At 41.8% G+C, this 25,190-nt stretch overlaps 1 protein-coding gene across 2 annotated transcripts; it reads right to left on the reverse strand.

Moving 5' to 3' along the window:
- Positions 1-618: 618 nt before the first annotated feature.
- On the reverse strand, positions 619-20,067 carry GOLGA7 (golgin A7). Of its 2 annotated transcripts, none has more exons than XM_073653734.1 (6): positions 19,920-20,067; positions 17,057-17,182; positions 10,549-10,701; positions 8,700-8,801; positions 6,740-6,789; positions 619-1,601 (listed from the first exon to the last, which is right to left on the reverse strand). In XM_073653734.1, the coding sequence occupies exons 2-5, from the start codon at positions 17,162-17,164 to the stop codon at positions 6,745-6,747; spliced, it is 408 nt and encodes a 135-aa protein (XP_073509835.1). In that variant the 5' UTR covers positions 17,165-17,182; positions 19,920-20,067; the 3' UTR covers positions 619-1,601; positions 6,740-6,744. The 2 variants fall into 2 exon arrangements, with proteins under 2 accessions (XP_073509835.1, XP_073509836.1); XM_073653735.1 differs by having other exon boundaries at positions 19,924-20,065.
- Positions 20,068-25,190: the final 5,123 nt, after the last annotated feature.

A 25,190-nucleotide genomic window follows, 5' to 3' on the forward strand; every position in this document is an offset into this window, starting at 1 on the left:
TGCGCCTCCAGAGATATGGACTTTATTTGATGCCAATTATAATTTTTTTTTTCATTCTTAACATTTTTATGAAGAGGGTGTGGCTTAAATGATTCTCTGGGGCGTGTCTATAAGTAATTACCTTGTCAGCCACACCCCCTTAGTAAAGGCCAGAAAAATTAGAACTAGATAAAAAAAAAAGGCCCATATCTCTGGAATTGTATGGCGGATTTTCAATAAGAAAAAAGTAGACTACTCAGGGGAGCAGCGGGAATACAATGAAAGCAAAAACTGTCCGCTTTTAATCTTGTGATAGCAGGCACTTTAAAGAGGACCTATGTATGAAAATCGTCCTCAAAGTTTAGATACTCTTTAAAGGATCTGCTGGACACATTTAAAGGGCTTGTGGCATTCATGCTTGGTTAGGTCAGAGCTGTTTTAGAGGCATCTATATAATATTAGACATGTGTGTGTGTAGATGATTCATTACACAACTTGCCACTAAAAGGCGCCTTAAGCACCAAAATACGGGACTCCATGTGTCCTTGTAAAGGCTCCGCAAAGAAGAAGTTTTGATTTTTGTCAATGTGAAATGGAGACTAATTTTAGGTAGTGTTACACTTGAAATGCTGCAAAATAAAATGTCCCTATAAATTAACGTTTATTTATAATAAATCCAATACATAAAAGCACATGGTTTCTTACAGTGACTTAATGTATAGAAGTTGAGAGGATTACATGGTATGAGCAAAGAGTTTATATTCAATACAATTTGCCACACACAGTGTTCGGCTACCAGCATCGACACTGTGCCAGGCATGGGTGGTGGTCACCGAGCCGAAGTACTGTACCGATCAGCAATCCTCTGTCCCAGCTGGAAAATGAGCCGGCAATACGTTTCTTCACAAATGCCGGTGGTCTTGTTCCGATGCCCACACATGGGGAAAACTATAAACATAGTATGCCAACATTCAGAAAAAAAAACGCTATTTAATACCACCACAGTCTTCATTAAAAAAATTACCTTCACGAACCTTTTTGGTGCTAAAACATATTATAAATACCAAGTGGTAATAGTCCAAAAAATTAAGGAAATAGGAACACAAAGGGGGTACAAAAGGAAAAGGACAATGGTAATAATACAGGGTAAGAATATAATATGAATGACACAATATGCTGCCCTTGTAGGCCAAAATAGTGATGGATGGATGACAACCTGGCACGGGCACAGTCCATCAACACACCATCTTTACTGTATACACCTTCACTCAAAAACAAGAAAAAAGTGACTGCAAGGAAAATGCCATTACATAAAAGGTGGCAAATGAAAATTGGCACTAGCCCCCCTCCCACAAAAAAGAATCTCCTTTCCATCCCAGGGGATGTTGTCCATTTTGCCGAGCCACGTTCAACATTCTCTCATCAGGTTTTGGAGACGAATACCAGACGCTCCAAGAGTGCAAGCTGGCTGGGTCACAGATTGGCACGGCAAGGGCTACTGGGTCCATGAAGTACAGTATGGAGAAGTTATTAATGTGCAGCCGACACGGGAATGGCAACTGAAGGAATGTCAGCAGATGGTCTTGCAGCGGAGAGTATTTACAACATGGATGATAAATCACCTGGATAGGAGACAGATAGAATACAGAAGTTAGCACATGAGATTACAAGTAGTTACAGGGTTTTGTAAAGGGCCCAGCATTGTGCAAAGCAATACCAACCATCCTGCCCACATTGCCACTGACAATTAGCAAATTAGAAAAGTTCTTCAAGCTACAGAGGTGCTGTCTGGGCTCCAGACAGGTCTGCTTTAGTAAACACGATTCTGGAGTATGTGATGTCTGTGCTGTGCACTCGTAAACTAAATCCAGGGTGTTAGCACTGCCCATATCATCAGTGCCCACACACATCCTCACTGACTACAGTGACAGATTGTGTAGGCACACAGTCTACAGACAGAAAGGTAATGCCTACAGTCCCACATATGAATTACATAGATGTCAGAAAAACTTGATTTAGTTAGGACCGGCTGATCTGTACGGTGGCCTCCCGACCATCCCCAGGCAGAGGATATTGTCAAATGGCCTGCCGACCGTCCCCAGGCAGAGGATATTGTCAAATGGCCTCCCGACCATCCCCAGGCAGAGGATATTGTCAAATGGCTTCCCGACCGTCCCCAGGAAGAGGATATTGTCAAATGGCCTCCTGACCGTCCCCAGGCAGAGGATATTGTCAAATGAAATTTAGAAGCCCAATCACTATTTTCAAGGGAGGCAAGTTGCTGACAGAGAAATCCAGGAGCAGCTTACTCTCCACTGCCCGTCAAACACACGTGAACGCACAACTCTTCCGAGAAACATTCAAATGCTGGAAGAATTTAGTCAGCTTTCAGGCCTATATATTAACTGGGACAAGTCGGTCGTTAAGCCGACACAGGATGTTCAATGGCCGTCACTACACTTTAATTTACCAGTAGTTGATCATTTTACATATCTTGGAATATACATCATCAAAATACCCAACAAATCCCATGAAAATAATATATATCCCTTTCTAGAATATGTTGCTGTGAAATGCAAAGTCTGGAGTATATTACCTTTGTCAGTTCCTGGGTGCATAAACTTAGTTAAAATGATATTACAATTAAAAGGTCTGTATTTGAAGGACAATGCGTCAGGGCCTATCCCAAAGTCATTTTTCACTATTTTACAGCCACATTACTACATCATTTGTTTTGGGCAGATCCAGACAAATTTAACATTTTACAAAAACCTAAAACACAGAGAGGCATGGCACTAGATAGGTTTACTTTCCCCATCAAAACCAGAGTACTATTTGGAAAACCATCTCCAAACCATTTCACTTTGGCCAATACTTGAACACCCAGTCCTTTCCTCTCGCAAACTTCTTTTACTTCATAAGCTAGGGATCCAAGTATGACATGCAGCCAAGAACTTGGGTAGTCATAAGGGCCTACCATGTATGGTTCCAGTATGGGGCAACCCCATGTTTCATCATCTATCTGTACTAAAAAATGCAACATTTTGGAAATCTTTTAATGACACCACCCTAGGTGACTTTATTTAGAAAACACCATTAAATCGTTCTGCCAATTGCAAGAACATCATAATATCCCTAGAACTTTCTTCTATAAATATTTGCAAATTCAACACACTTTACAGAGTCAATTCTGTATAACCAGTAGCCCCATTTCTAACTCTCCTATGAGAGGTATTCTCATGACCCAAGGGTTGCTCTCAATGTTATACACCCACTTGCTAAGAGCGAAGGTAGCATCAAAACAACTCTGTCGAAGAGAGGTGGAGAACCAGGATTCCACATCAAACTACGGAAGATTAGGAGAAGGTGCTGGAGATTCCAATTAATGTGTCTCCTACAACCAAAGCTGAGGGACACAGACTGAAGTCTGACACAGACTCCTAGTTCTCAATATAATTACAATTACAATCTCCAATCTATCCTAAACTCTGCTGCTCGACTAATCCACCTGTCCCCCCCGCTATTCCCTGGCCTCTCCTCTCTGTCAATCTCTTCACTGGCTCCCCATTGCTCAGAGACTCCAGTTCAAAACCCTAACCATGACATACAAAGCCATCCACAACCGGTCTCCTCCATATATCTCCGACCTAGTCTCCCGTTACTTACCTGCACGCAACCTCCGATCCTCACAAGATCTCCTTCTCTACTCCCCTCTTATCTCCTCCTCCCACAACCGTATACAAGATTTCTCCCGTGCTTCCGCCCTACTCTGGAACGCTCTACCCCAACGTATCAGACTCTCGCCTACCGTGGAAACCTTCAAAAGGAACCTGAAGACCCACCTCTTCCGACAAGCCTACAGCCTGCAGTAATCACCGCTCCACCATACAGCTGCACGACCAGCTCTACCCTCACCTACTGTATTCTCACCCATCCCTCGTAGATTGTGAGCCCTCGCGGGCAGGGTCCTCGCTTCTCCTGTACCAGTCACTGTCACATTGTGTTCAAGATTATTGTAATTGTTCTTGTATTATACCCCTTTTTCACATGTAAAGCGCCATGGAATAAATGGCGCTATAATAATAAATAATAATAATAATAACAAAATAATACAGCTATACTTCTTACACTAATCTCATTTATCTCCTTCTAGGCTTCAAAAAATGGGTAGGCAGCAACACTCGGTCATCGGTGAGGAATGACTTTTGGCACATGGCATGGGAATGCCCTCGCATCTCTTTGCTCTGGGGAGAGGTGTTGTAATTCATAGAATCATAGAATGGTAGAGTTGGAAGGGACCTCCTGGGTCATCTGGTCCAACCCCCTGCTCAAAGCAGGATTCACTAGATCATCTCAGACAGATGTCTGTCCAGCCTCTGTTTGAAGACGTCCATTGAAGGGGAACTCACCACCTCTCGTGGCAGCCTGTTCCACTCATTGATCACCCTAACTGTCAAAAAGTTTTTTCTAATATCTAATCTGTGTCTCCTCCCATTTAGTTTCATCCCATTGCTTCTAGTCTTTCCTTGTGCAAATGAGAATAAAGATGATCCTTCTACAATGTGACAGCCCTTGACATATTTGTAGACAGCTATTAAGTCTCCTCTCAGTCTTCTTTTTTGCAAGCTAAACATTCCCAAATCCTGCAACCGTTCCTCATAGGACATGGTTTGCAGACCAGTCACCATTCTGGTCGCTCTTCTCTGAACTTGCTCCAGTTTGTCTATGTCTTTTTTAAAATGTGGTGCCCAAAACTGTACACAGTATTCCAGATGAGGTCTGACCAAAGAGGAGTAAAGACCGATAATGACTTCACGTGATCTAGACTGTATGCTTCTGTTAATACATCCCAGAATTGTATTTGCCTTTTTTGCTGCAGCATCACACTGTTGACTCATGTTCAGTCTATGATCTATTAGTATACCTAAGTCTTTTTCACATGTACTGTTGCTTAGCTCTATTCCTCCCATTCTGTATATGCTTTTTTTTATTTTTATTGCCCAGATGTAGTACTTTGCATTTTTCCCTGTTAAAAAACATTCTGTTGGTTACTGCCCACTGCTCCAGTTTATTTAGGTCTTTTTGAATCCTCTCTCTCTCTTCTCTAGTATTAGCTATCCCTCCTAGCTTTGTGTCATCAGCAAATTTAATCAGTTTACCCTCAATTCCTTCATCTAAATCATTGATAAAGATGTTGAACAATACAGGTCCCAGGACGGAGCCCTGTGGTACCCCACTTGAGACATTCATCCAGCTGGATGTGAAGCCATTTACAACCACCCTTTGAGACCGATCACTAAGCCAGTTATGAATCCACCTAACAGTTGCCTGGTCCATTGCATACTTGGTCATTTTTTCAATAAGGATGGTGTGAGATACTTTGTCAAATGCTTTGCTGAAGTCAAGATATACTATATCTACAGCATTTCCCTGATCCACCCAGTCAGTGATTCTGTCATAGAAGGAAATTAAGTTAGTCTGACATGACTTGTTAGTTACAAACCCATGCTGACTCTGGTTAATCACTTCATTCTTATCCATGTACTTACATATATGTTGTTTAATAATTTGTTCAAAGATCTTTCCTGGTATAGAAGTCAGACTCACCGGCCTATAGTTCCCTGGGTTACTGGAAGACATCTTGGGAATCCCATTCCACATACACCAGAGGTCTTTTTATTGGGTGTCTTAGAAGAGTCCATATGGACCCATCATAAATCGTATCTTTCTACGAGAAGCTCTCTTCCTGGCCAGAAAGGCGATAGCCCTCAGGTGGATGGGGATAGAACCCCTTCCTTTTCTCAATGGAATAATTTAATTAACATGAAACTTCCTTATGAAAGTTTAGTATACAAAATAGATGATGTTCTCAAAAATTTACTAAAAAAAGTTTGGGAGGGATGGTGGGCATCTTCTATGACCTCCTATTCTAACACCCTCAAGTCCCATTTGCCTTCTGACCTTGGTAGAGTGATCAGAGCCAAGATGTTTCCAAAGTTCTAATCCCTGGTGCTGGAGAGAAGTTGTGTCCCGAGCTGGGGGTATATGGACATTACAATATTGATTTTGTAATTGTATTGTTATGTACACCATGAATCCATAATGTACCTTTCTGTATTTGATTTGTTGTATACTTTTGAGCTGAGAGTTCAATAAAACGAGTTTAAAAAGAGAAAACAAAACACGTGAACGCTCAGATAAGCCTATTGTTCATGTACATGAGTCAGAAGAAATAGTGGTCGTCTGAAAAGCTTCAGGTTTAAGGGAGTCTGTCATCATGCTGCAGTCAGATTACATCACAAAAACCTGCTGTAAGGACAGAGACTCTGATTCCAGCGATGTTTCACTTAGTTTACTGGGTGCAGCAGTTGTGGTACAATCACAGTTTTCTCTGCTCCATATTTGGCAGAGCTCAGAATGCTGAGCTCTGTATAACCCCGCCCACTGACTAGCAGATTTCTGTCACTATACAGTGTACACAAAAGCAGCCAATCAGCGGTGGGGGCGTGGCTGGACTAGGAGACACGAGATACCTAGTCCTCTACTGATAATTTCCTGCTGGTAAAAAACACTGATTGTATTGAAACAGCAAAACACAGCCTAGTAAGTGACACATCGCTGGAATCAGGGTGTCTGCCCCTACATCATGCTGTAGAAAAATCATACATAGAAAAAACCTGAAAACAGATTCCCTTCACGCATGGAGAATATCAGACATTCTCACATAAAAGATCTTTTGAGGGAATGCTATACAACATACCGGTCCTATCTGCCAGTCAGGCTTCTGTCCTCATAGATCGTAATCTCAATCTGTAAAGTAGGTCAAGGAAAACAAAGTGGTTAAGAAATGCTGAAGGGAATTGGACTGATCCCATTCATCCGGCATACCAGTTGTTGAGCTGGATCGGTGCTAGTGCCGGATCAGAATACGCTACATGCAGTGTTCTCTAATCCAGCTGTGAGAGACTTTCCATCAGTTGTGTCCGCCTCAGGCAAATAGAAACTGACCGAACACAGCTGTTGTAAGGAAACAAGGCCTAACGCCTCGCGTACCTGTATAGAACAGTCTTTATCTAGTGCAAAAAAAGACCCGATGGTGTCCTTAATAGGGACACACTGACATCACAGATAAGATTCTCTTCCAACCAGCGTCCGGCTACAAGTCATAGGGGGGCGGCTTTCTACCGGACCTGGCCTATCCTTCTATTAACACATTCAAGTTCATAATAAATGAGAGCAGGTTGTTGGTGGTTAGGACCCCTTGGTGTCACAGCCAGCCATTTTTTTTTTTTTTATTGTCACGTTCCAGAAGCCACAACTTTTGATACTTTTCGGCGATATAGTTGTGTGGGGTTTTGTTTTCTCGGAATGAGATGCATTCATCAGTGAAATCATTTCATAGGTACATATAACTTAAACTTTTATTAACTCTTATGGGAGGGAATATAAACAAAACAGCAATTCTGACACTTTTTAAATGTAACATTATTCGCAGTGGGGCGTAAATAAAGGGTTAGTTTTAAGTTTTCCTAATTTTCTGTCAGTGCATGTATGAGGGCTTATTCTTTGCGTGGTAAGTTGTAGTTTTTATTGGTACCATTACTGATCACTTTTTATTTCAGTTGTGTTTTTAGAGTTCACCATGCACGACAAATAATAATTTAGTTTTATAGCACAGGACATTACAAACGCAGTGTAGTTTTTACGGGAGTTTGCTTTTTTTCCCCTACAAATAAACCATTTATTTTAAGCAAAACTGGGACATTGATTTTATTGCTACGTTTTCTTTTATTTTACACTTAAAAAGTATTTTTTTTTTTTTAAACAATACTTATCAGTCCCACAAGGTGACCTTATTCTGCAATCCTATAAATCACATTGATCATACACTGCACCACTTACGTAGTGCAGTGTATTACCTAGGCTATCAGCATATGACTGACAGGAAGCCTATTAGAGCCCTCAATAGGCTGAATAGAGCTCATCAATGATTCAATAGGGCAGTATGATTATGGCGATACCAAACGAGGAGTTTTTATTTCACTTTAGTAAAAACTTGTGAATAAAAAAAAAAAAAAAAAAAACACGTAACATTTTGGTCTGTGTCATCAGTTTCTGAACTCAGATCGCTGGTGTTAGATGCAGATGAAAGCTCTGTAACACAGCCACCATCTGTCAGGTATAATGCAGGCTCAGCTCCTGAGGCCGTGTAATACATGGGGACCCGACAATGGATGTAAAAGTACGTCCAATTCTGGTAAGGGGTTAAAGATGAGAAAACTTTTGTCCATACTCTGATATAGTTATAAAAAAATCAAACTAAGTATTACTTTCTGTCCCTGAGGCCAGAGCTGTGTCTCCGCCACGGAACAGTCTCTGTTGTCAGGCTGCAGTGGTGAAGTCACATTGACAGCGCTGCAGCCAATCAGTGAGCTAAGCAGCACATGCTGTCAGCATGGGCATGGGCAGGGATGCCAAGCTCACAGATTGGCTGCAGTGACGGCGTCTGCAAGGTCACCGCTGCACCCAAAGAACAGAGACTGCTCAGGGACACAGTACTGGACCTAGGGAAGGGAAGTAATAGTTTTGTTTTTTTAGAATAGTATCAATCTATGGAAGAAAATGTTCTAGAAGTGGACAAACCCTTTAAGGCTACGACCTAGTGTTTGTCCACAAGGAATTAGTAGAGATCATAGAACAAACATTGTAAAAAAGGATACCACACGGAGGCCCCTTTCTATGGGGTCAGTCAGGAGCAGGCCCTGGGGGGCATAAATCTTCTCATTTTGCTCTTGAATATACTTTGCAATCTTCTTCAGAACCTAGAAATATAGACAGAAAAATGGAGAAGGTGCAGATTAATGTATCACAATAATAAGAACCAGAGTAGGAAGGGATTGATATAATGTAACCGAAGGAAATGATGTGCGCTTTTCCAACCTCCTTATTCCACAGCAGTCATGCAAAAGTCTAAATAAAAACTTTCAGTTTTTGATTTGGATAAAAGGACCTTGTAAATGATCCCACCCACCCAAAACTGTGGCACAACAGTGTTCTGCCTATGGCGACAACATCCAACAAGAGCAACCGGATAGCACATTTACTCCTGAGCACCAGTTTTCTTTTTTTCCTTCATTTTTCCATTGACATATGTTAGGTAAACTTTTGTTTGAAGTATAAGTTGCTTTTTTTTTTACTGTGAACATTTATTTTTGAGTTGTAAGAACAGGAAAGCTTGTTTGCAGTGTAAAATAAATAAAAAAAAAAAAAAATTGTAGTTTAATTTTGAACACATTCACAATTATTATTTTTTTTTTTATTATTTTCATTTTATTTTTTAACAATAAACTAAAAAAAAGGCTTGTGCCATTTTATTAAGAGAGACATTTTCTTTCTTTTCGTTGAATATTACAGGAACACCTGTCACATAAAATGGTTCAGCTCCTCAACCCGCTACATACACTCTTTGTGTTCAAGCCGTAGATACTTATAGAGCAATGCCCGATTGGCGGGGTCTGACGACGGTGACCCATGGTGATCGCTAACACTAAGTGGCCGAAGTGCAAGGAATGTGCCATGCCACTTTAGTCTTGACTTTTCACAGGCAGACACAGGAGTGGCCACTGATTATACAGCGTAACCACCCAGAAAGGGCGGAGCGGGAATGAGAGTAAATAAAGCAGAACAGAACTTTCCTTACTTCTCCCTTGCCATTTTGTTCTCGTGATCAGCAGGGTCATGGCGGTCAGATTAGACATTGGCGGCATTACATACCACCTACAAATGGTCCTACTTTTTATGCAGCAGCTATAAGGTGGATCCAGAGAGACCCCTCCCTGCTCCAAACATAAAACCTCATGAAAATCCTGGTGGATGGAGGATGCACAGCACTTTACATCAAGAAAGAAGCCACTAAATTCTAAACCACTACTTCAGTGCTTCTTGTACTGTACCATCGTCAGAATCATTGAGGAATGCACCTCTCCGGCATCCCCAGGGTTAATCCGCAGGGCGGGCGAGGCGGATAAATACATAAAAGCCCTTCTTCAGAACACATTTGTGTGCTTATACTATATAGCGCTCACAGAGCTGAATTCATCCAGATCAATTGCTTTCTCTGCCACTTAGGAAGAGATGTCCAGAGACCCAATATTTATGGTCAGGTTAGGGGGGGTGGGAAGACACAGACCGCTTATTAACCACTTTGATGGTGGGCACATACATGGGTGTAGGTGGGAGCACTGTCTCTTTATCCTCAGTGGCAGGGAGAGGGTTTACGGGAGTCTGGCCAGCCCCGACTGAATAAATAAATCCAGGATCTGTCTGTACGTGGCAAAGCATTTCATCTGCGAGTTGCTGAAAGGTCTCAATTCATTCTCAAAAAAAAAAAAAAATCATCTAAACACAGCCGGTCGGGATAAAAACACCCCATTTTATATCAGCACTCAGCTTTAATTCTTGAGGAGAAAAATAAACTCCTCTAAGAGCCCAGAGGGCACTAAGATGGAAGCAGGCAGCCTCTTCCTTCTGTGAGGATGGCAGAAGACACACTACGGCCTGTACGCCTACCTTCTCATAGTGCGTCTCTATACATAGGAAGATGGTATAGGCGGTGAGGCAGGCCAGGCAGCCCTCCAGGTAGGACTGGCCTCCCAGCTTCTCCGCCTCCGCGTACAGGTTGTTCAGTTTCCGTATGGTCTCCTCAAACTGCTGTCTGTCGACCTGAGGAAGATACAAGAGAAGGACGATGAGCCATATTATTTCCATTTTAAAGCAAAGTGATCACATATAACTACGGTGTGGCTTAAAAAAAATGTTTTTGTAAATCTCCCTTTATGACTTTATGATACAGTTGAAACCAGAAGTTTACATACACTATATAAAAAGACACATATGCATGTTTTTCTCAATATCTGACATGAAATCAGAATAAACCTTTCCCGTTTTAGGTTAATTAGGATTATTATAATTTTTAATAGTTGCCAAATGCCAGAATAATGAGAGAGAGAGAGAGAATGTTTTAAGGCATTTTTATTACTTACTGCAAAGTCAAAAGTTTACATACACTAAGATCATTATGCCTTTAAACAATTCTGGACCATATGATGATGCCATGTGTTTGGAAGCTTCTGATTTTTCTTTGGCAACATCTGAGTTAGAGACACACCTGTGGATGTATTTTAATGCACACCTGAAACACACTGCTTCTTTGTGTAGCATCATCGGAAAGTCTAAAGAAATCAGCCAAGATATCAGGAAGAGAATTGTGGACTTGCACAAGTCTGGCTCACCCTTGGGTACAATTTCAAGATACCTGAAGGTGCCTCGTTCATCTGTACAAACAATTATACGCAAGTACAAACAAGATGGGAATGTCCAGCCATCATACCGCTCAGGAAGGAGACGGGCACTGTGTCCCAGAGATGAACGTGCTTTGGTCCGACATGTGCATATCAACCATAGAACATAAGCAAAAGACCTTGTGAAGATGATGGCAGAAACTGGTAAGATTGTGTCAATATCCACAGTGAAACAAGTACTGTATCAACATGGGCTGAAAGGCCACTCTGCCAGGAAGAAGCCATTACTCCAAAAGAAACATAAAAAAGCCAGATTAATGTTTGCAAATGCACACAGGAACACAGACCTTCATTTTTGGAGACATGTCCGGTGGTCTGATGAAACTAACATTGAACTTTTTGGGCATAATGACCATCGTTACGTTTGGAGGAAAAAGGGAGAAGCTTGAAGCCCAAGAACACCATCCCAACTGTGAAACACAGGGGTGGCAGCATCATGTTGTGAGGTTGTTTTGCTGCAGGAGACTGGTGCACTTCATAAAACAGATGGCATCATGAGAAAAGACGAGTATGTGGCAATACTGAAGCGATATCTCAAGACATCAGCCAGGTAGTTAAAGCTTGGGCAGAAATGGGTCTTCCAAATGGACAATAACCCGAAGCATACTGCCAAAATGGTAACAAAGTGGCTTAAGGATAACAAAGTCAATGTTTTGGAGTGGCCATCACAAAGCCCTGATCTCAGTCCTATTGAAAATTTATGAGCAGAGCTGAAAAGGCAGGTGCGAGCAAGGCTACCTACAAGTCTGGATCAGTGACACCAGTTTTGTCAGGAGGAATGGGCCCAAATTACGACCAACTATTGTGAGAAGCTTGTGGAAGGATATCCCAAATGTTTGACCCAAGTCATTCAGTTTAAGGGCAATGGTACCAAATCCTAATGAAATGGATGTAAACTTTTGACTTCGCAGTAAGTAATAAAAATGCCTTAAACATTCTCTCTCTCATTATTCTGGCATTTGGCAAATATTAAATATTATGGGAATACTAATTGACCTAAAACGGGAAAGGTTTATTCTGATTTCATGTCAGATATTAAGAAAAACAAGAATGTGTCTTTTTATATAGTGTATGTAAACTTCTGGTTTCAACTACTAAATACCTTCCTTTACTGTAATTTCATATTAATATTACAATTTATTTATTTTTTTTTTTTTTTATATTTCATGTATACATTTTGTAGCATTTTCACAATTTTCTATAGTAGCAACATAGTTTCTATGTCTCAGAGCAATTACGCTTAGCAATTAAGCTTAGCAATTTTGACCGTTTTTCCATAGTGTGAAATTTTTAGTTGGATCCTGTTCACACGGATTTGGATCTGCTGGTCATTTTCACCATTTGTTTCTAACTTATAGCTTGCAACTACTCCCTGAACCATAGCTAGTACTGAGAGTTTTTGGACCATATTATTAAAAAAATATCATCTGTATATAGGATAGGTTAAAAGTCAGCCTGGGGGGGATCTGACACCCAATACCCCAGGGATCAGCGGATATCTGGTATTATAAAGAGCCAGAACACCACATAGTGGCCATTTTCTAGTACTGCAAGTCAGCTTCCATTGAAATGAATAGTCCTCGGTTTAGGGGTAACAAGTATGTCTGAGTGTTGTGTCTGTTCATCAATTCCCCATAATAATGTCTGAGTTTCCCTTTACCTCGTCTCCCTCTCCTCTATCTATAGAGGTAGCCGGTGACCACTGCGCACACATGATACTGCACTAACCAAAGGGATCTGACAGGCGAGAACTGACCTGAACAAGTCAAGGGCTCGGGTATTTCATTTTTAGCTCAAACCAGAGCCAACAAAATCAAATCAGGCCCTGGTCCTGTGCAGGAAAATATTAGTCTTATGTATGTGATATTGAGAAGCCCTGGAGGCAAAGACATAGCGAGAGCCTGGAATGTGGAGAAACAGCGGGAGAACGGTGGGAGCCTCGGTACAGGACGGAGGACCCAAGATCAGCACTGGCTCCTAATCCCACCGATTAATACATTTGCAGCAGGACTCGTGTGCTGTGCGTGTGCAGTGTCCCCTCTGCTGGGACATTTACTAGGACTACAAGGTCAAAACACCACTAACTACGGTACTTTAAAGCACCATTGTGGCATTTTTTCTTATTTCACCGCTGGAATGGTGTCACTAATGCATGTCCCCTGGGTCCTAGTAATATACTTACCAGCCACTGTCTTCTGTTCTTCCCGGCGCCGCTCCGCCATCTTCTGACCTCAGCTCCTGACTGACCAGAAGTCACAACCAACGGTCACAAGCTCTCAATGTAAGTCTATCAGATCCTCCTCCTGGCTCTCATAGTCTTACATTGAAAGTGACCTGCGGCTCACCCAGCAAACACTGGCAAGCAATTGGCACCCCACAATCGCATTGCAGGGGACTCATGGGAATCAGTGCACCGATAACCAGGCCACATAAATACTGCTAACAACGGCATCTAAGCAGATGAACAGCAGCGATCGGAGCAAGCACTAGTCACTGTAGTTATAGGTCAATGTTGGCTGTTTGAGCAGTCGGCACATGACATATTTATGTTATATAGTCAATGGGATTAAGAGAGATCCAATACCAGAACATTACAGCAGGGGAAAAAAAGACAGACCATTGATCAGGAGCACCTTGTTGACAGCGTCCCACGGCTACCGTTGTCTATCCCTAGAACAGAGCAACTCCACAGCATTACGCCTCTTCACACATACCGGAGACACGTACACCTATTATAATTAGTGATGAGCACAAGTCCTCATTATTGGAGTTTGGGGCTCAGGTATGCACAGAGTATCGCGGGTGCTCGAGTTACATGTTCGAGTCCCCGCGGCGGCATGTTTGCGCCTGTTAGACAACCACAAAACATGTGAGGATTACCAGTGTATGTCAGGCAATCCCTGCATGTTTTGTGGCTAACAGCCGTAAAACATGTGGCCGCAGGGACTTGAACATGTCACTCGAGCACCCGCGATGCTCGGTGCATACCCGAGCACCTTAGCCAAATTCCACTAACGAGAACTTGCGCTCATCACTAATTATAATCTATGGGGCTGCACACGTCCATAACCCACACGTAGACATGTCACGCCCCACACACATATGACAAAGTTTGACGTCCGTGTGACACATACCGGAATAGAAATTACAGATTTCTGGAAGATATATAGATAGATATCCATGACATAAATAATTTTGGCCTTGCATGTGTAGCTTACTGTACATGGAGTAACCTAATAAAAAAAAAAAAAAAAAAAAGACGTGGGGGTCCCCCCATGTTTTTGAACAATTCACAGCTGACATCAACCCCGAGCCCCATTACCTTGATTGCCACCACACCAGGGTATTGGGAAGAGCAAAGGAAAAGCGCCAGAATTGGAGCGTCTGATGTGGCTGGTATTTCCAGACCTTCCCAGCCTGATAATATCAGCTCTCAGCTGTCTGCTTTACCTTTGCTGGTTAACAAAAAAAGGGGGGGGGGGGACCCCAGGTCATTTTTTTCATTTATTTATTTGGCTAATACATGTACAGTAAGCTACATACGCAAGGCAAAAATTAAATGTCTCGAATATCTATTATCAAACTATCATCTATTCATCCCATATCTATCTCTTTGCACATCTTTAAAACACATAAAAATCTGTCACTTCTATTGCGGTACATGTCACATGGACGGCACACGTACGGTACACGGATGACAGTCTCGGGCATACTTTTTTTTAAGTGGACGTGTGAAGGGGGCCTTATCTGGGATGCAAACTCGCAGAACACATTGGGCCATAGTCAATTTCATCTAACTCAGCAACATTTCTGCACGACTCAAATGCTGATCATCTCTTTATAACAATCCACAGCACAATGAATAGTGGCTCTGTGGAGAACGGCAAGTCAGCATAATCCCTCCGTGTAGGTACAAAGAAGATACAACCCTAAAAAGATCTCAAACTAAACAAGTGATTCTGCAACACGAGAAGACAAAAAAATAAAGCCTGCAGTCCTGGATCCAGTTCAGCCTCCGCTGGTCAGATGATACCTCACACGGTGGAGAAGTGGATGGCAGCCAAGAAAACTCTGCATTCCCGTCAATATCACCCACTCAGGAGAAGCCAGGCAGTCGTGATGCCAAGTATGGATCTGACAATTTACACCAAAATCTTCATAAATCTCCCGGAGAGGAGGTGCAGAGGACCAGACGTTGTGGCCATCCTAAATACACTCTTTATACTACACAGGCTATAGCGGACTTATGAGGTATGGCTCCAGCTGTAATTTTCTGCGGAAAGAAAACCATTACCTGAATCACTGGAAACTTACCTTCTAGGGCGTACAGTAAATGCAGAAACCAGGCAATAAAGGTTTGAAGGGGTGGTCTCACTCTGGGATAGGTCATCAATATCAGATCGGAGAGGGTCCGAAGTTCGGGACCCCCACTGATCAGCTGTTACCAGCTGTGGGAAAACCAGATGCAAACAATATACAGTGCGGAACAGCACAGATCTGTATACGGTTTAGTGGCTGCTGCAGAAAACCGAACCTCAGCTTCAATTCTCACCCTCTGAAGGAACAAAGGACCGGGCATATTGAAATCCTACATGTCTGATCCTTTTCCTTCTCATATCCAACAAAGGAGAAAGTCAGAACATCCATATGCACATTGGATAACTGCCCAGCCCCCAACGAAATTGTTGGAAGTCTGCTGTACTCATTAAAAATTAGTTCATTGGCTGCACAGTTCTGTCTCTTCTCAGGGCCTTTTAGACGCTGGCGTACTCGCATCGTATTTGAAGCAGAAGGCGCTTCAGGAAAAAGACACCGGTATTTTTCCTGAAGCGCTTTCTTTGACGTCCACAGGTTTATTTTTTCTTTAAAATTTACACAGATAGTGGTGGCTTCCAAACAGAATCCGTCTGAAGAATGGTCAGATCACTTTTTAGCTGCTTCACAGCTTTCAAAGCAGCAGTTAAAAGAAGTGAAATAAAGACGGAATATGTGCACAGCAAATCGTTTTTACATTGCAGTGCACATGTTTATTCTATTTTGGTGAGGTTTTTTTAGTGCTTTTTCAGGCGGGATTAGCCTAAAGAATACGTCGTGTGCACAAACCCTTAGGAGATGGCTCATATGGTTCAACTTATCAAAAAAAAAGGGCTTTAATGTTATATAAAAGGAATTGCTTCCTTTCATCAGCCTCACTGCTTAAGGTTTTCCACGCATCCAGGGAAAAATATATATGAATGCACCAAGGTTTGGAAGCCTTTGGTGTGCAACCACTGCTTCATTTATAGCGTCAGTACTGGACCGTGCTCATCCATCTCTATCAATGTTATCTAATTATATAGAGGAATGACAGCTGGATTGTCCCTTTAAATTGATAATAAAGATGAATTCACAGACGCTGCACACAGAAATGAAAATATCCACATCTGCTAAATCATGAACTGATGAGTAAATAGTGCACAAAAACCATGACCATTCACATAAGATTGTATTCCAATAGTTATCTGTACAAAAAACTGCTATTATTACAAATATATATTACTAGCACAAATCAACAATTGCAAATGGATTTTCCGTCCTGTCTTCTACGGCCTGGAAAATCCACAAAAACGATCCACAATACAGGAGTATTCCAACAAAAGGCAAGTTTGGTATCCAGGTGTGCAATTCCCCGAGTCTTCCTCGAGATTACAGTACATGGTTATCGTCCCCACACTTACCCGGTTCTCCAGCTCAGAGGGGAACTTGGTCTGGAACTGGCACAAGGTGCCATTGGTGTAGTCTCTCTGGATAAAGACTTTCCCGGCCACAGCTGCCTGCGGTCTCATGGCCACGAGCAGCACAATCTGGAGGTGGCAAAAAAAAAAAAAATCAGGTATTATTTCTCACTGATAATTATTACAGATAATGTCCTTTTAACCCTCAATGCAAAGTAACAGCAGGGAGCGGTACAAACTTGGGACGCTTCATGCGGCTATATGGGAGCAAATTCTACAAACTATTATAATTGGTGCTCTTTGGGTATGACCGCACAGGATGGATGTCCTGTGCTGGAGAACAGTCAGGACATCCCTATAAGGAAAAGCTTATACTTTTTACAGCAACTATATGAATAGATTTAATGAGGATGTCCATTTTTTTTTTTGTCTTTTAGCAAGGATAACAAATGGAGGCATTTTCTCCCCTGACTGCAGTATAGGCCCCCTGGAGGTCGGCGCCAGCTCAAGAAATGATGTCTGCAGTGTTAATATGTCAACGGCACCACTGGAGCCTGTGACTGGCTGCAGTGGTCAGGTGACTAGGAGAGCCCATCATAAGAGAACATCCAATGTCGGCCTCTTCTGGTCACTTGACCAATGCAGCCTATCACAAACTTCAGTGGTGCTGTTCACATCTGGACGGTACAAACATTGCTTCTGGAGCAGATGTGGACCTCTGCAGCAGCCAGGGGGTGACGGAAGGGGAGTACGCCTCAAATTGTCAATTTGAAAACATCCATGCCTAAACTAAAGAAGAAAAAAATCAGCATCAGACAAACCCTTTAGAGTTTCCTTATATTCTAATGATGAAAAATGATTAAAAATTGAAAAGTGCTGGTAAAAACAATCACGTTTACAATTTACGTTGTTAAAAATCTTCTCTGTTCACAAGAAGGAAGCGATTTTTCATTTACTACTCATTACCTGGGTTACCAGCCACCTCTACAGTGTATTAGCAGTGGCCTGTCTAATAGGCAAGAAACACACATCACTTACAAACTCTTTTCTATAAACCTTGTAAGCGCTGCTCTGAGGCTGGCAGGATCACTGGATACGGCCAGCTTCAGTGCCCCAGTGCTCCTCCGATACTGCAGGTAACAGCAGCAGCATCGGAGAGTGCACAGTTCAGACTGGTGATGCTGGTGGAAGAAGTGAGAATTACCCTTTAAAGGGGGTTGTCCAATGAAAACAAGTTATCATCTCTCCACAAGAAAGGAGATAACTTACTGATCAGCAGTGATCGGAAGGATGGGGAATTTTTGTCCCTGCTACAAAATGAAGCAGCAACCTGAGACTTCATTCATTCTCTATGTGACTGCCAGAAAAAAGTCCAGCGCTATGCAGCACCCCCATCCCCCCCATAGCGAATGAATGGAGCATGACGAGCAAAAACATCACCACTCCACTCTTAGGCTATGTTCACACACCATAGTTTTTTCAATGTTTTTGATGAAAATTTTCAGCTGTGTTTTGCAGTACCAGCAAAGTCTGAGATTCCAGAAATCTCATGCACACATCATGTTTTTTTTTTTTTTCCAGGATTTTGTGCTTTGCATGGTTTTTTTGCAAAATAGAGCATGTACTTCTTGCAGCGTGTTTTCACCTATTGGAAGTAATGTGTGGTGAAAAAAAACGCTGAATAAACGCAGGTGTCAGGTTTTTCAGCGGTTTTTGTGCCAAAACCAGAATGAGTTTTTCTTTTTTCCACTGAACTTTATGTACATGCATTAAAAAGACAAAAGGACAATGAAAAAGCAAGAAAAATCCTGAATAACCTCCTGGCAAGAGATCAGGTCTTGATGCAGTTTTGCTGCATAAAAAAACCCTGAAAAAACCATGATGTGTGAACATAGCCTTAGGGAGAAAAATGCACCGATTACTCAGCTCAGACTCTGATCTGAGGGGCATCAGTTTTTCTCGGATGTGGAGTGAAAAAAAAGTTTCTCCATTCTGTCAGTCGGTGAACACTGGACTGCACGCGGATGCCATAGACTCGCATTGTCGATTTTTTTCCGACACAGATCAAAATCAGATTTTTTTCCGTGGACTACTCAAAAATTGGACATGCGCACAGCCCCATAGAATGTCATAGGTATGAGTGCACTACATGAAAACTAGTCTTAGAAAATCGGTCATGTGCACAAGCCCTAAGGGGAATAAAGGCGCCCCATTCTGCCAATCGGTGCAGGTTTTAGTGGTCTGTCCGCTCCAGTCAGCAAGTCATCCCCTATCCTTGTTTTCACAGGACAATCCCTAGAAGTTCATAGATCAGACACTTTTGGAATAAAGGGGGGGGGGGGGGGGGGTCTTACATTAATTGTTTTATATAGTTTTATATAGGTGACAACAGATTACAGCGTCAATTCATCTACTGTGTGTCGAGGAAATAAAAAAAAAAGAAAAAGAAAAAAAAAAAAGCGCCCTTGTTTCCTGTGGTGACCAATCAGAGCTCAGCTTTTATTTTCTAAATTGTTCAAGTGGAAACTAACGCTGGCTGTGATTGGTTGCTATGAGCAACAAGAGGGTTTTTTTTTCAAGCAAAACATAATTCTATAGTACTGGAGCTCTCCATGACGGGGAGGAGGAGGAGGAGGAGGAGGAGGAGGAGGAGGAGGAGGAGGATGGATGGATGGATGGATGGATATATATATATATAATGTGTGGTGTTTACCTTCACACAGGAGCAACTAATACTATCAGCGCCGCCGAGCCCAGTCCTGCCCGCACTATACACCAGGGCTCCTCACTCCCATATATATGTATTATCACGACCTAATATCACGATATAAATGTCAGTAAATCCGCCCCCATACCCCGCACTCACCTACTTCCGTCTGCTCTGGCTCCAGCGGCGCTTAGCGGCAGCCGTAAAGAGAGAGAGAGAGAGGGGCGAGCCGGCGGTGACACGTGATGCGCAAGTCACATGACCGCCGAGAAGTCTCCAGTAGAGTCTGCGGTGCAGAGTGCGGCGGCGGCTGCTGCTGCTGCTGGTGTGCACTGCGCTGTGCGTCGTCTGCGTTATGTCTGCTGCTCTACTGTCAAGACATCCAGTTCACTGCAGTCCGGTTTTCTTCACATTTTTTTTTGTTGCTTGTAAGATCTGGGTAGCAGGAAAGCAACAGGCACCTAACTAAGTGCAGCTGCTCCAGAAAAACGGCTGAAGTTTTCTGCTGTATTTAAGCCCTGTGCACACAGTGTCATTTTTTGCTCAATAAAAAAATCCTTTTAAAATGCCCGAGAGAAATATAAATGTAAAAATCCTCAAGGAAGGGAAATTAAAAAAAAGGTTTCGCCAATAAAAATAATTTTTTTAATGCAAAACTAAAAAAAAAAAAAAAAAGTGCATATCTTTGCTTTCACTGCATTTGGATCAAAGCAACCGTCTCACTATACAACCCTTATAGTGAACACCAAAATAAAAAGTTTGAAAAAATACAAAAACTGCTGTCTTCTTCAGCGTTCTGCTAAATCACGATGAAAGAATTGTATGTAAATGACATTGTTATGACTGAAAGCCTCATCTGTTCCACAAGAACAAGCCGCCATTCATCTCTGCCAGCGGAAAACTAAAACCCATCGACCCTAGAATATGGGAAAGTACAAACATTTTTTTTTCTACAAAAATAGTTTTTAGTGTGCAAAACATAAAAAAAAATCGATGTCAGTCTGGTATCGCTGTAATCGTACTGACTCGAGGAATAGAACTGGCATCACTTTTACCGCAGGGTGAACGATGTAAAAAAACACATATATTTTTGAATTGCTGTTTTTTCTTCATTTTGCCTCCCAGTAATCAGAATAGAAGGCGATCAAATATTCTTATGTATTCCAAAATGGCACCAATAAAAATGTCAACTCGTCCCGGAAACACCAAGCCCTCACATGACTCTCAGCAGAAAAATAGAAAATTATAACTCTCAAAATACGGTGATGCAAAAACTTTTTGGGGGTAAAAAGTGGTGCTGGAGCCCAGTCCTCATGGACCCTTCTTCCATTTCTGACCTGGATACCAGCCTGATGTGTTCCAATACTCCTTGCACCAAACCCTGACCAACAAGGTCTTCCAGGGTTCCTATGTACATACAAGAGGTTTTCACATTGAATTGTCAGTATATGCAGCGAAGATCCACAGCAAATACACAAATATATTTATACCTGGGTTTTTGCTACAGATTTGACTGACTCAATTCAAGTCTATGGGTGAAAAATGCTGCAGAAACGCTCAAAGAATTGACATGCTGCAGATTTAAACACAATGACATTGCATTAGCTGGCAGAAGGATTCCCTAGCGTTTTTGGCCCTTTTCCGCTGTGAAAACACAGTGTGCAGACAGCCTTATCCTTGTCAAAATGAAAGCATTTCTGCCAAAGCAACACTACTGTAAAAAAAAAAAAAAAAAAAGCATTTTTCTAATTTTTTCCTTCCACTTTGCTTTAATTTCTCTGAAGCACATTAAAGGGTGCATTTTTTTAAAAAAATGCGTCTTATTTGCGGGTCTTCTGACATACAGACCCTCAAAGTGACTTTAAATATGAAGTGGTGCCTAAAAAACAGGTTTTGTAAATTTCATTGAAATAATTGAAAATTGCTCCTAAACTTTTTCTTATAACCTAATAAAAACAAAAAAAGAAATGTCAAAACTGATGCTGATATAGAGTAGACATGTGGCAAATGCTATTTATTGACTATTTTTGTGTGGTATAACTATCTTGTTTAAGGGCATAACATTTCAAAGTTTGAAAATTGTTAAATGTTCTACATTTTTATCAAATTTCCAATAGTTTCATAAAAAAATGCAAATTTCATTGTGATGATACAGCCTAAAATCTTAATAAGCCAGACATTTAGATTTGTTCATCCAAGAGAAATACCCTATTATCTTTGTGTATTTGTGTATTGCCACACTATTTTACCCTCACCCTGTGTTGTCTGAGTAGCGTTACGCCCACGGAAGACCCCGGGTCTTGACATTTTGGTGGCAGCTGTGGGATACTACTCAGCCCAGCAGAGCTGGGGTAGCTGCAGGGGACTGGTGTTAGCACACACAGTCCAAAGGGCTCCACAACCAGGGAGACATGTAGCTAGACCCAGCAGACCATAGGTGAGGCATACACAGCGGGTTTCTGATGCTACCATGTCCAACCCCACCAGCCCGGCCTTGGGAGGAAGACCATAGAGGATATACAGCAGCAACAAGATACGGCACCTACAGGAGCTGTGCCAGCTTCAACGGATTGAATACCAGGCCACCGACACGCATCGGATTTAATTTAGGAACCACAGGATGTAGAGTACGGCATGTGTGGACGCAATAGATACCAGTCTGTTTTCTTCAATTACGTATGGAGTTTATTTGCAAGTAAGAAATGGAATTTGCTCTGAGGAAACTGGATGATACAAAGTTTTGTTCTTATGAAGGTGAGACCTCTTACATTCGTGTCTGTGCTTAAAGACATGCTGATAGACTGTCTCCAATAAGTGGAGAAGGATGATTGGGATCCTGTCATGTCTGGCTAATTAAGATTGGGGGAGCAATCTGACAATACAGCCTAAAATCTTAATAAGCCAGACATTTAGATTTGTTCATCCATGAGAAATTATGGTATAATCTTTGTGCAATTGTGTCTGGTCAATAAGAACAGACCAGTATTTGTATAACCCTGAATGTTAAATTCTATTCCTTTGGAAATGATCATGTTTACTATGCTAATGACAAATTGTACTAAAAGTCAGCTTGAGGTTTATTTACAATAGCCCCTGTGATACCAACTATGTAAATAGATTAGCTCAAACAATGATAGGTGAGCCCTGCACCTTTACCTCTTACCTGTGACTAATGACCTGTGGATGTGTACTTAAAAAGGACATGTGCTTCTGTAGCAGAGACTTTAAACAGAGATGTCTGCAGTGCTGCAAGCAGAATCAAGGAGCTTCAGAAAGACTTTACAAGGAGAATGAAAGACATCCTTCAGGACAGCATATTGATTGCATGGCATTACCCAAAGAGACACAGATTTGTATTCTACATGATTCTAGTCTAAGGGTATTGACCCTGACCGGAAAGACACGGATTTGCTCCATTTGACCATCAGAGAGACCATGGATATGTTGTTTGGGGTTGCCAGGAGAGACCCACCTGTCGCCTGCAACCCACGGAGACATTTGGAGAAGCCAGATTGGGATCAGCCAGTCATCTGGCTCCATGGAAATTCTCAGAGAGGCCAGGTTGCGACCCTCAGGTCTCCTTGCTTTGTACCTCGATGGACTGCTAGGTTCCTAAGCTTGCCACTACCTCCTCTCTGTGGGGGCCCGCCAGAAGTGGGGGACCACTGGTTGAGGTAGTTGGCCCTGGAAATCTCCAAAGTTGCAGCTGTTTTATCCCACGCGGGCAGAGAAGGAAGGGTGAGACTGTGTAATGTTGTACCATCTTGGGTATTTGCTGGGACTGTTCTGTGTGTTTATTGTCTGCTTTGTGGTTCAATAAAGTATTGACACGCTGTTTTACCCTCACCCTGTGTTGTCTGAGTAACGTTACGCCCACGGAATACCGCGGGTCTTCACATTCATCAACCTAAATTTACCATTAACATAAAGTACAATGTGTCACAAAAAAAACTGTCTCAGAATCACTGGGAGATGTAGAAGTGTTCCATAGTTATTAGCACATAAAGTGACACTAATCAGATCTGAAAAATTTGATCTGGTCAGGAAGGTGAAAACTAGCTTGGGAAGGGGTTAAAGCAAAAAAAAAAAAAAAAAAACCTCGCTTACTGGACCCCGATGCACAGCTGTCTGCTCTTTTTCAATACAAAAAATGTAGTGGACACCCCTATTAAGTCATAGGTATTTAAACACATTTAAATAAAAGAAAAAAATCCAGAAAAAAACACAAACAATGGTGTTTTTACATGCAGTTTTTTTGTGGAAAGAAAAAAAAATGCAGTAAAAAATTTGTCATATTCTAGAAAACTACCTGTAGTTTCACACACATTGTTTTTGTGAAAAATTACTTTGTTTTCATGTTTTTGTATGTTCATCTATTTGGGGCAAAATGTTATCTCTGTCCAGATGCTACAATAAAATCTATAGTGTAATATGAAACATTGTACAGTCTTGGCCAAAAGTTTAGAGACTGTCCCAAATTTTTATTTTCACAAAGTTTTCAGCTTCGGTGTTTTTAGCTCTTTTAGTCAGATGTTTCTCTGGTAAGATTCTAAGTATTTCATGAGTTTTTTACACTTTTATTGACAAATCCATCAAGTTTATGTAAAGACTCAATATTTAGAGTTTTAACCCCTTATATTACAAGACCTCTGTCCTTCGCCCCAGCAGCAGGATATCAGCTTCTGGGCCAAATCCTGATTGATGACCGCCCATTCTTGTTTAATCAGTGCTTGGAGTTTATCATAATTTCAGTAATTTTGTTTGTCCACCCACTTTTTGAGGATTGACCACAGGTTCTCAATGAGATCTGGGCAGTTTACTGGCCATGGACCCAAAATGTCAGTGTTTTGTTCACTGAGCCACTTAGTTATCACTTTTCTCCCGTGACATGGTCTCCATCATGCTAGAAAAAAATATTTTTCATCACTAAATTGCTCCTGGATAGTTGGGAGAATTTGTTCTTGAAGGATGTTTAGATACCATTTTTTTATTTATAACAGTGTTCTAAGGCAAAATTGTGAGATTTTCTCTCTTTGAAGTTCTTGGTGATCTGATGGTTGGGTTTCGGGGCAATCTTATAAGCAGCAATGTCATTGCCTGTAAAGCCATTTTGAAGCAAAGGAATGATGACTGCATGTTTTCCATGGTGTTTACAGAAGAGGATGATGATTTCAAGCACCAGCCCCCATTTAAGGGAATCTGTGATTAGGATCAACCCTCCTAAACCGTCTATATGGGTATACAGAGCATAGGAAGTTGAATAAAATGTTATCTTGATGTCTGTGAATCTATGTCTTTGACTTGCCCCCAGGGCCATGGGGTACTCGGCAGCCGGGCATCTGGTTGCCGGGGGATATCACGGTGGCTGGCCTGGTCCGTGACCCAGGGCGGTCAGTGAAAAGGGAAACTTCTATTATATGGGGTTTTTGG

The sequence above is a fragment of the Phyllobates terribilis genome, unplaced genomic scaffold (assembly GCF_046119375.1).
Source record: "Phyllobates terribilis strain yellow unplaced genomic scaffold, ASM4611937v1 Scaffold_11__3_contigs__length_659146591, whole genome shotgun sequence".
In the NCBI taxonomy this organism is placed as follows: Eukaryota; Metazoa; Chordata; class Amphibia; order Anura; family Dendrobatidae; genus Phyllobates; species Phyllobates terribilis.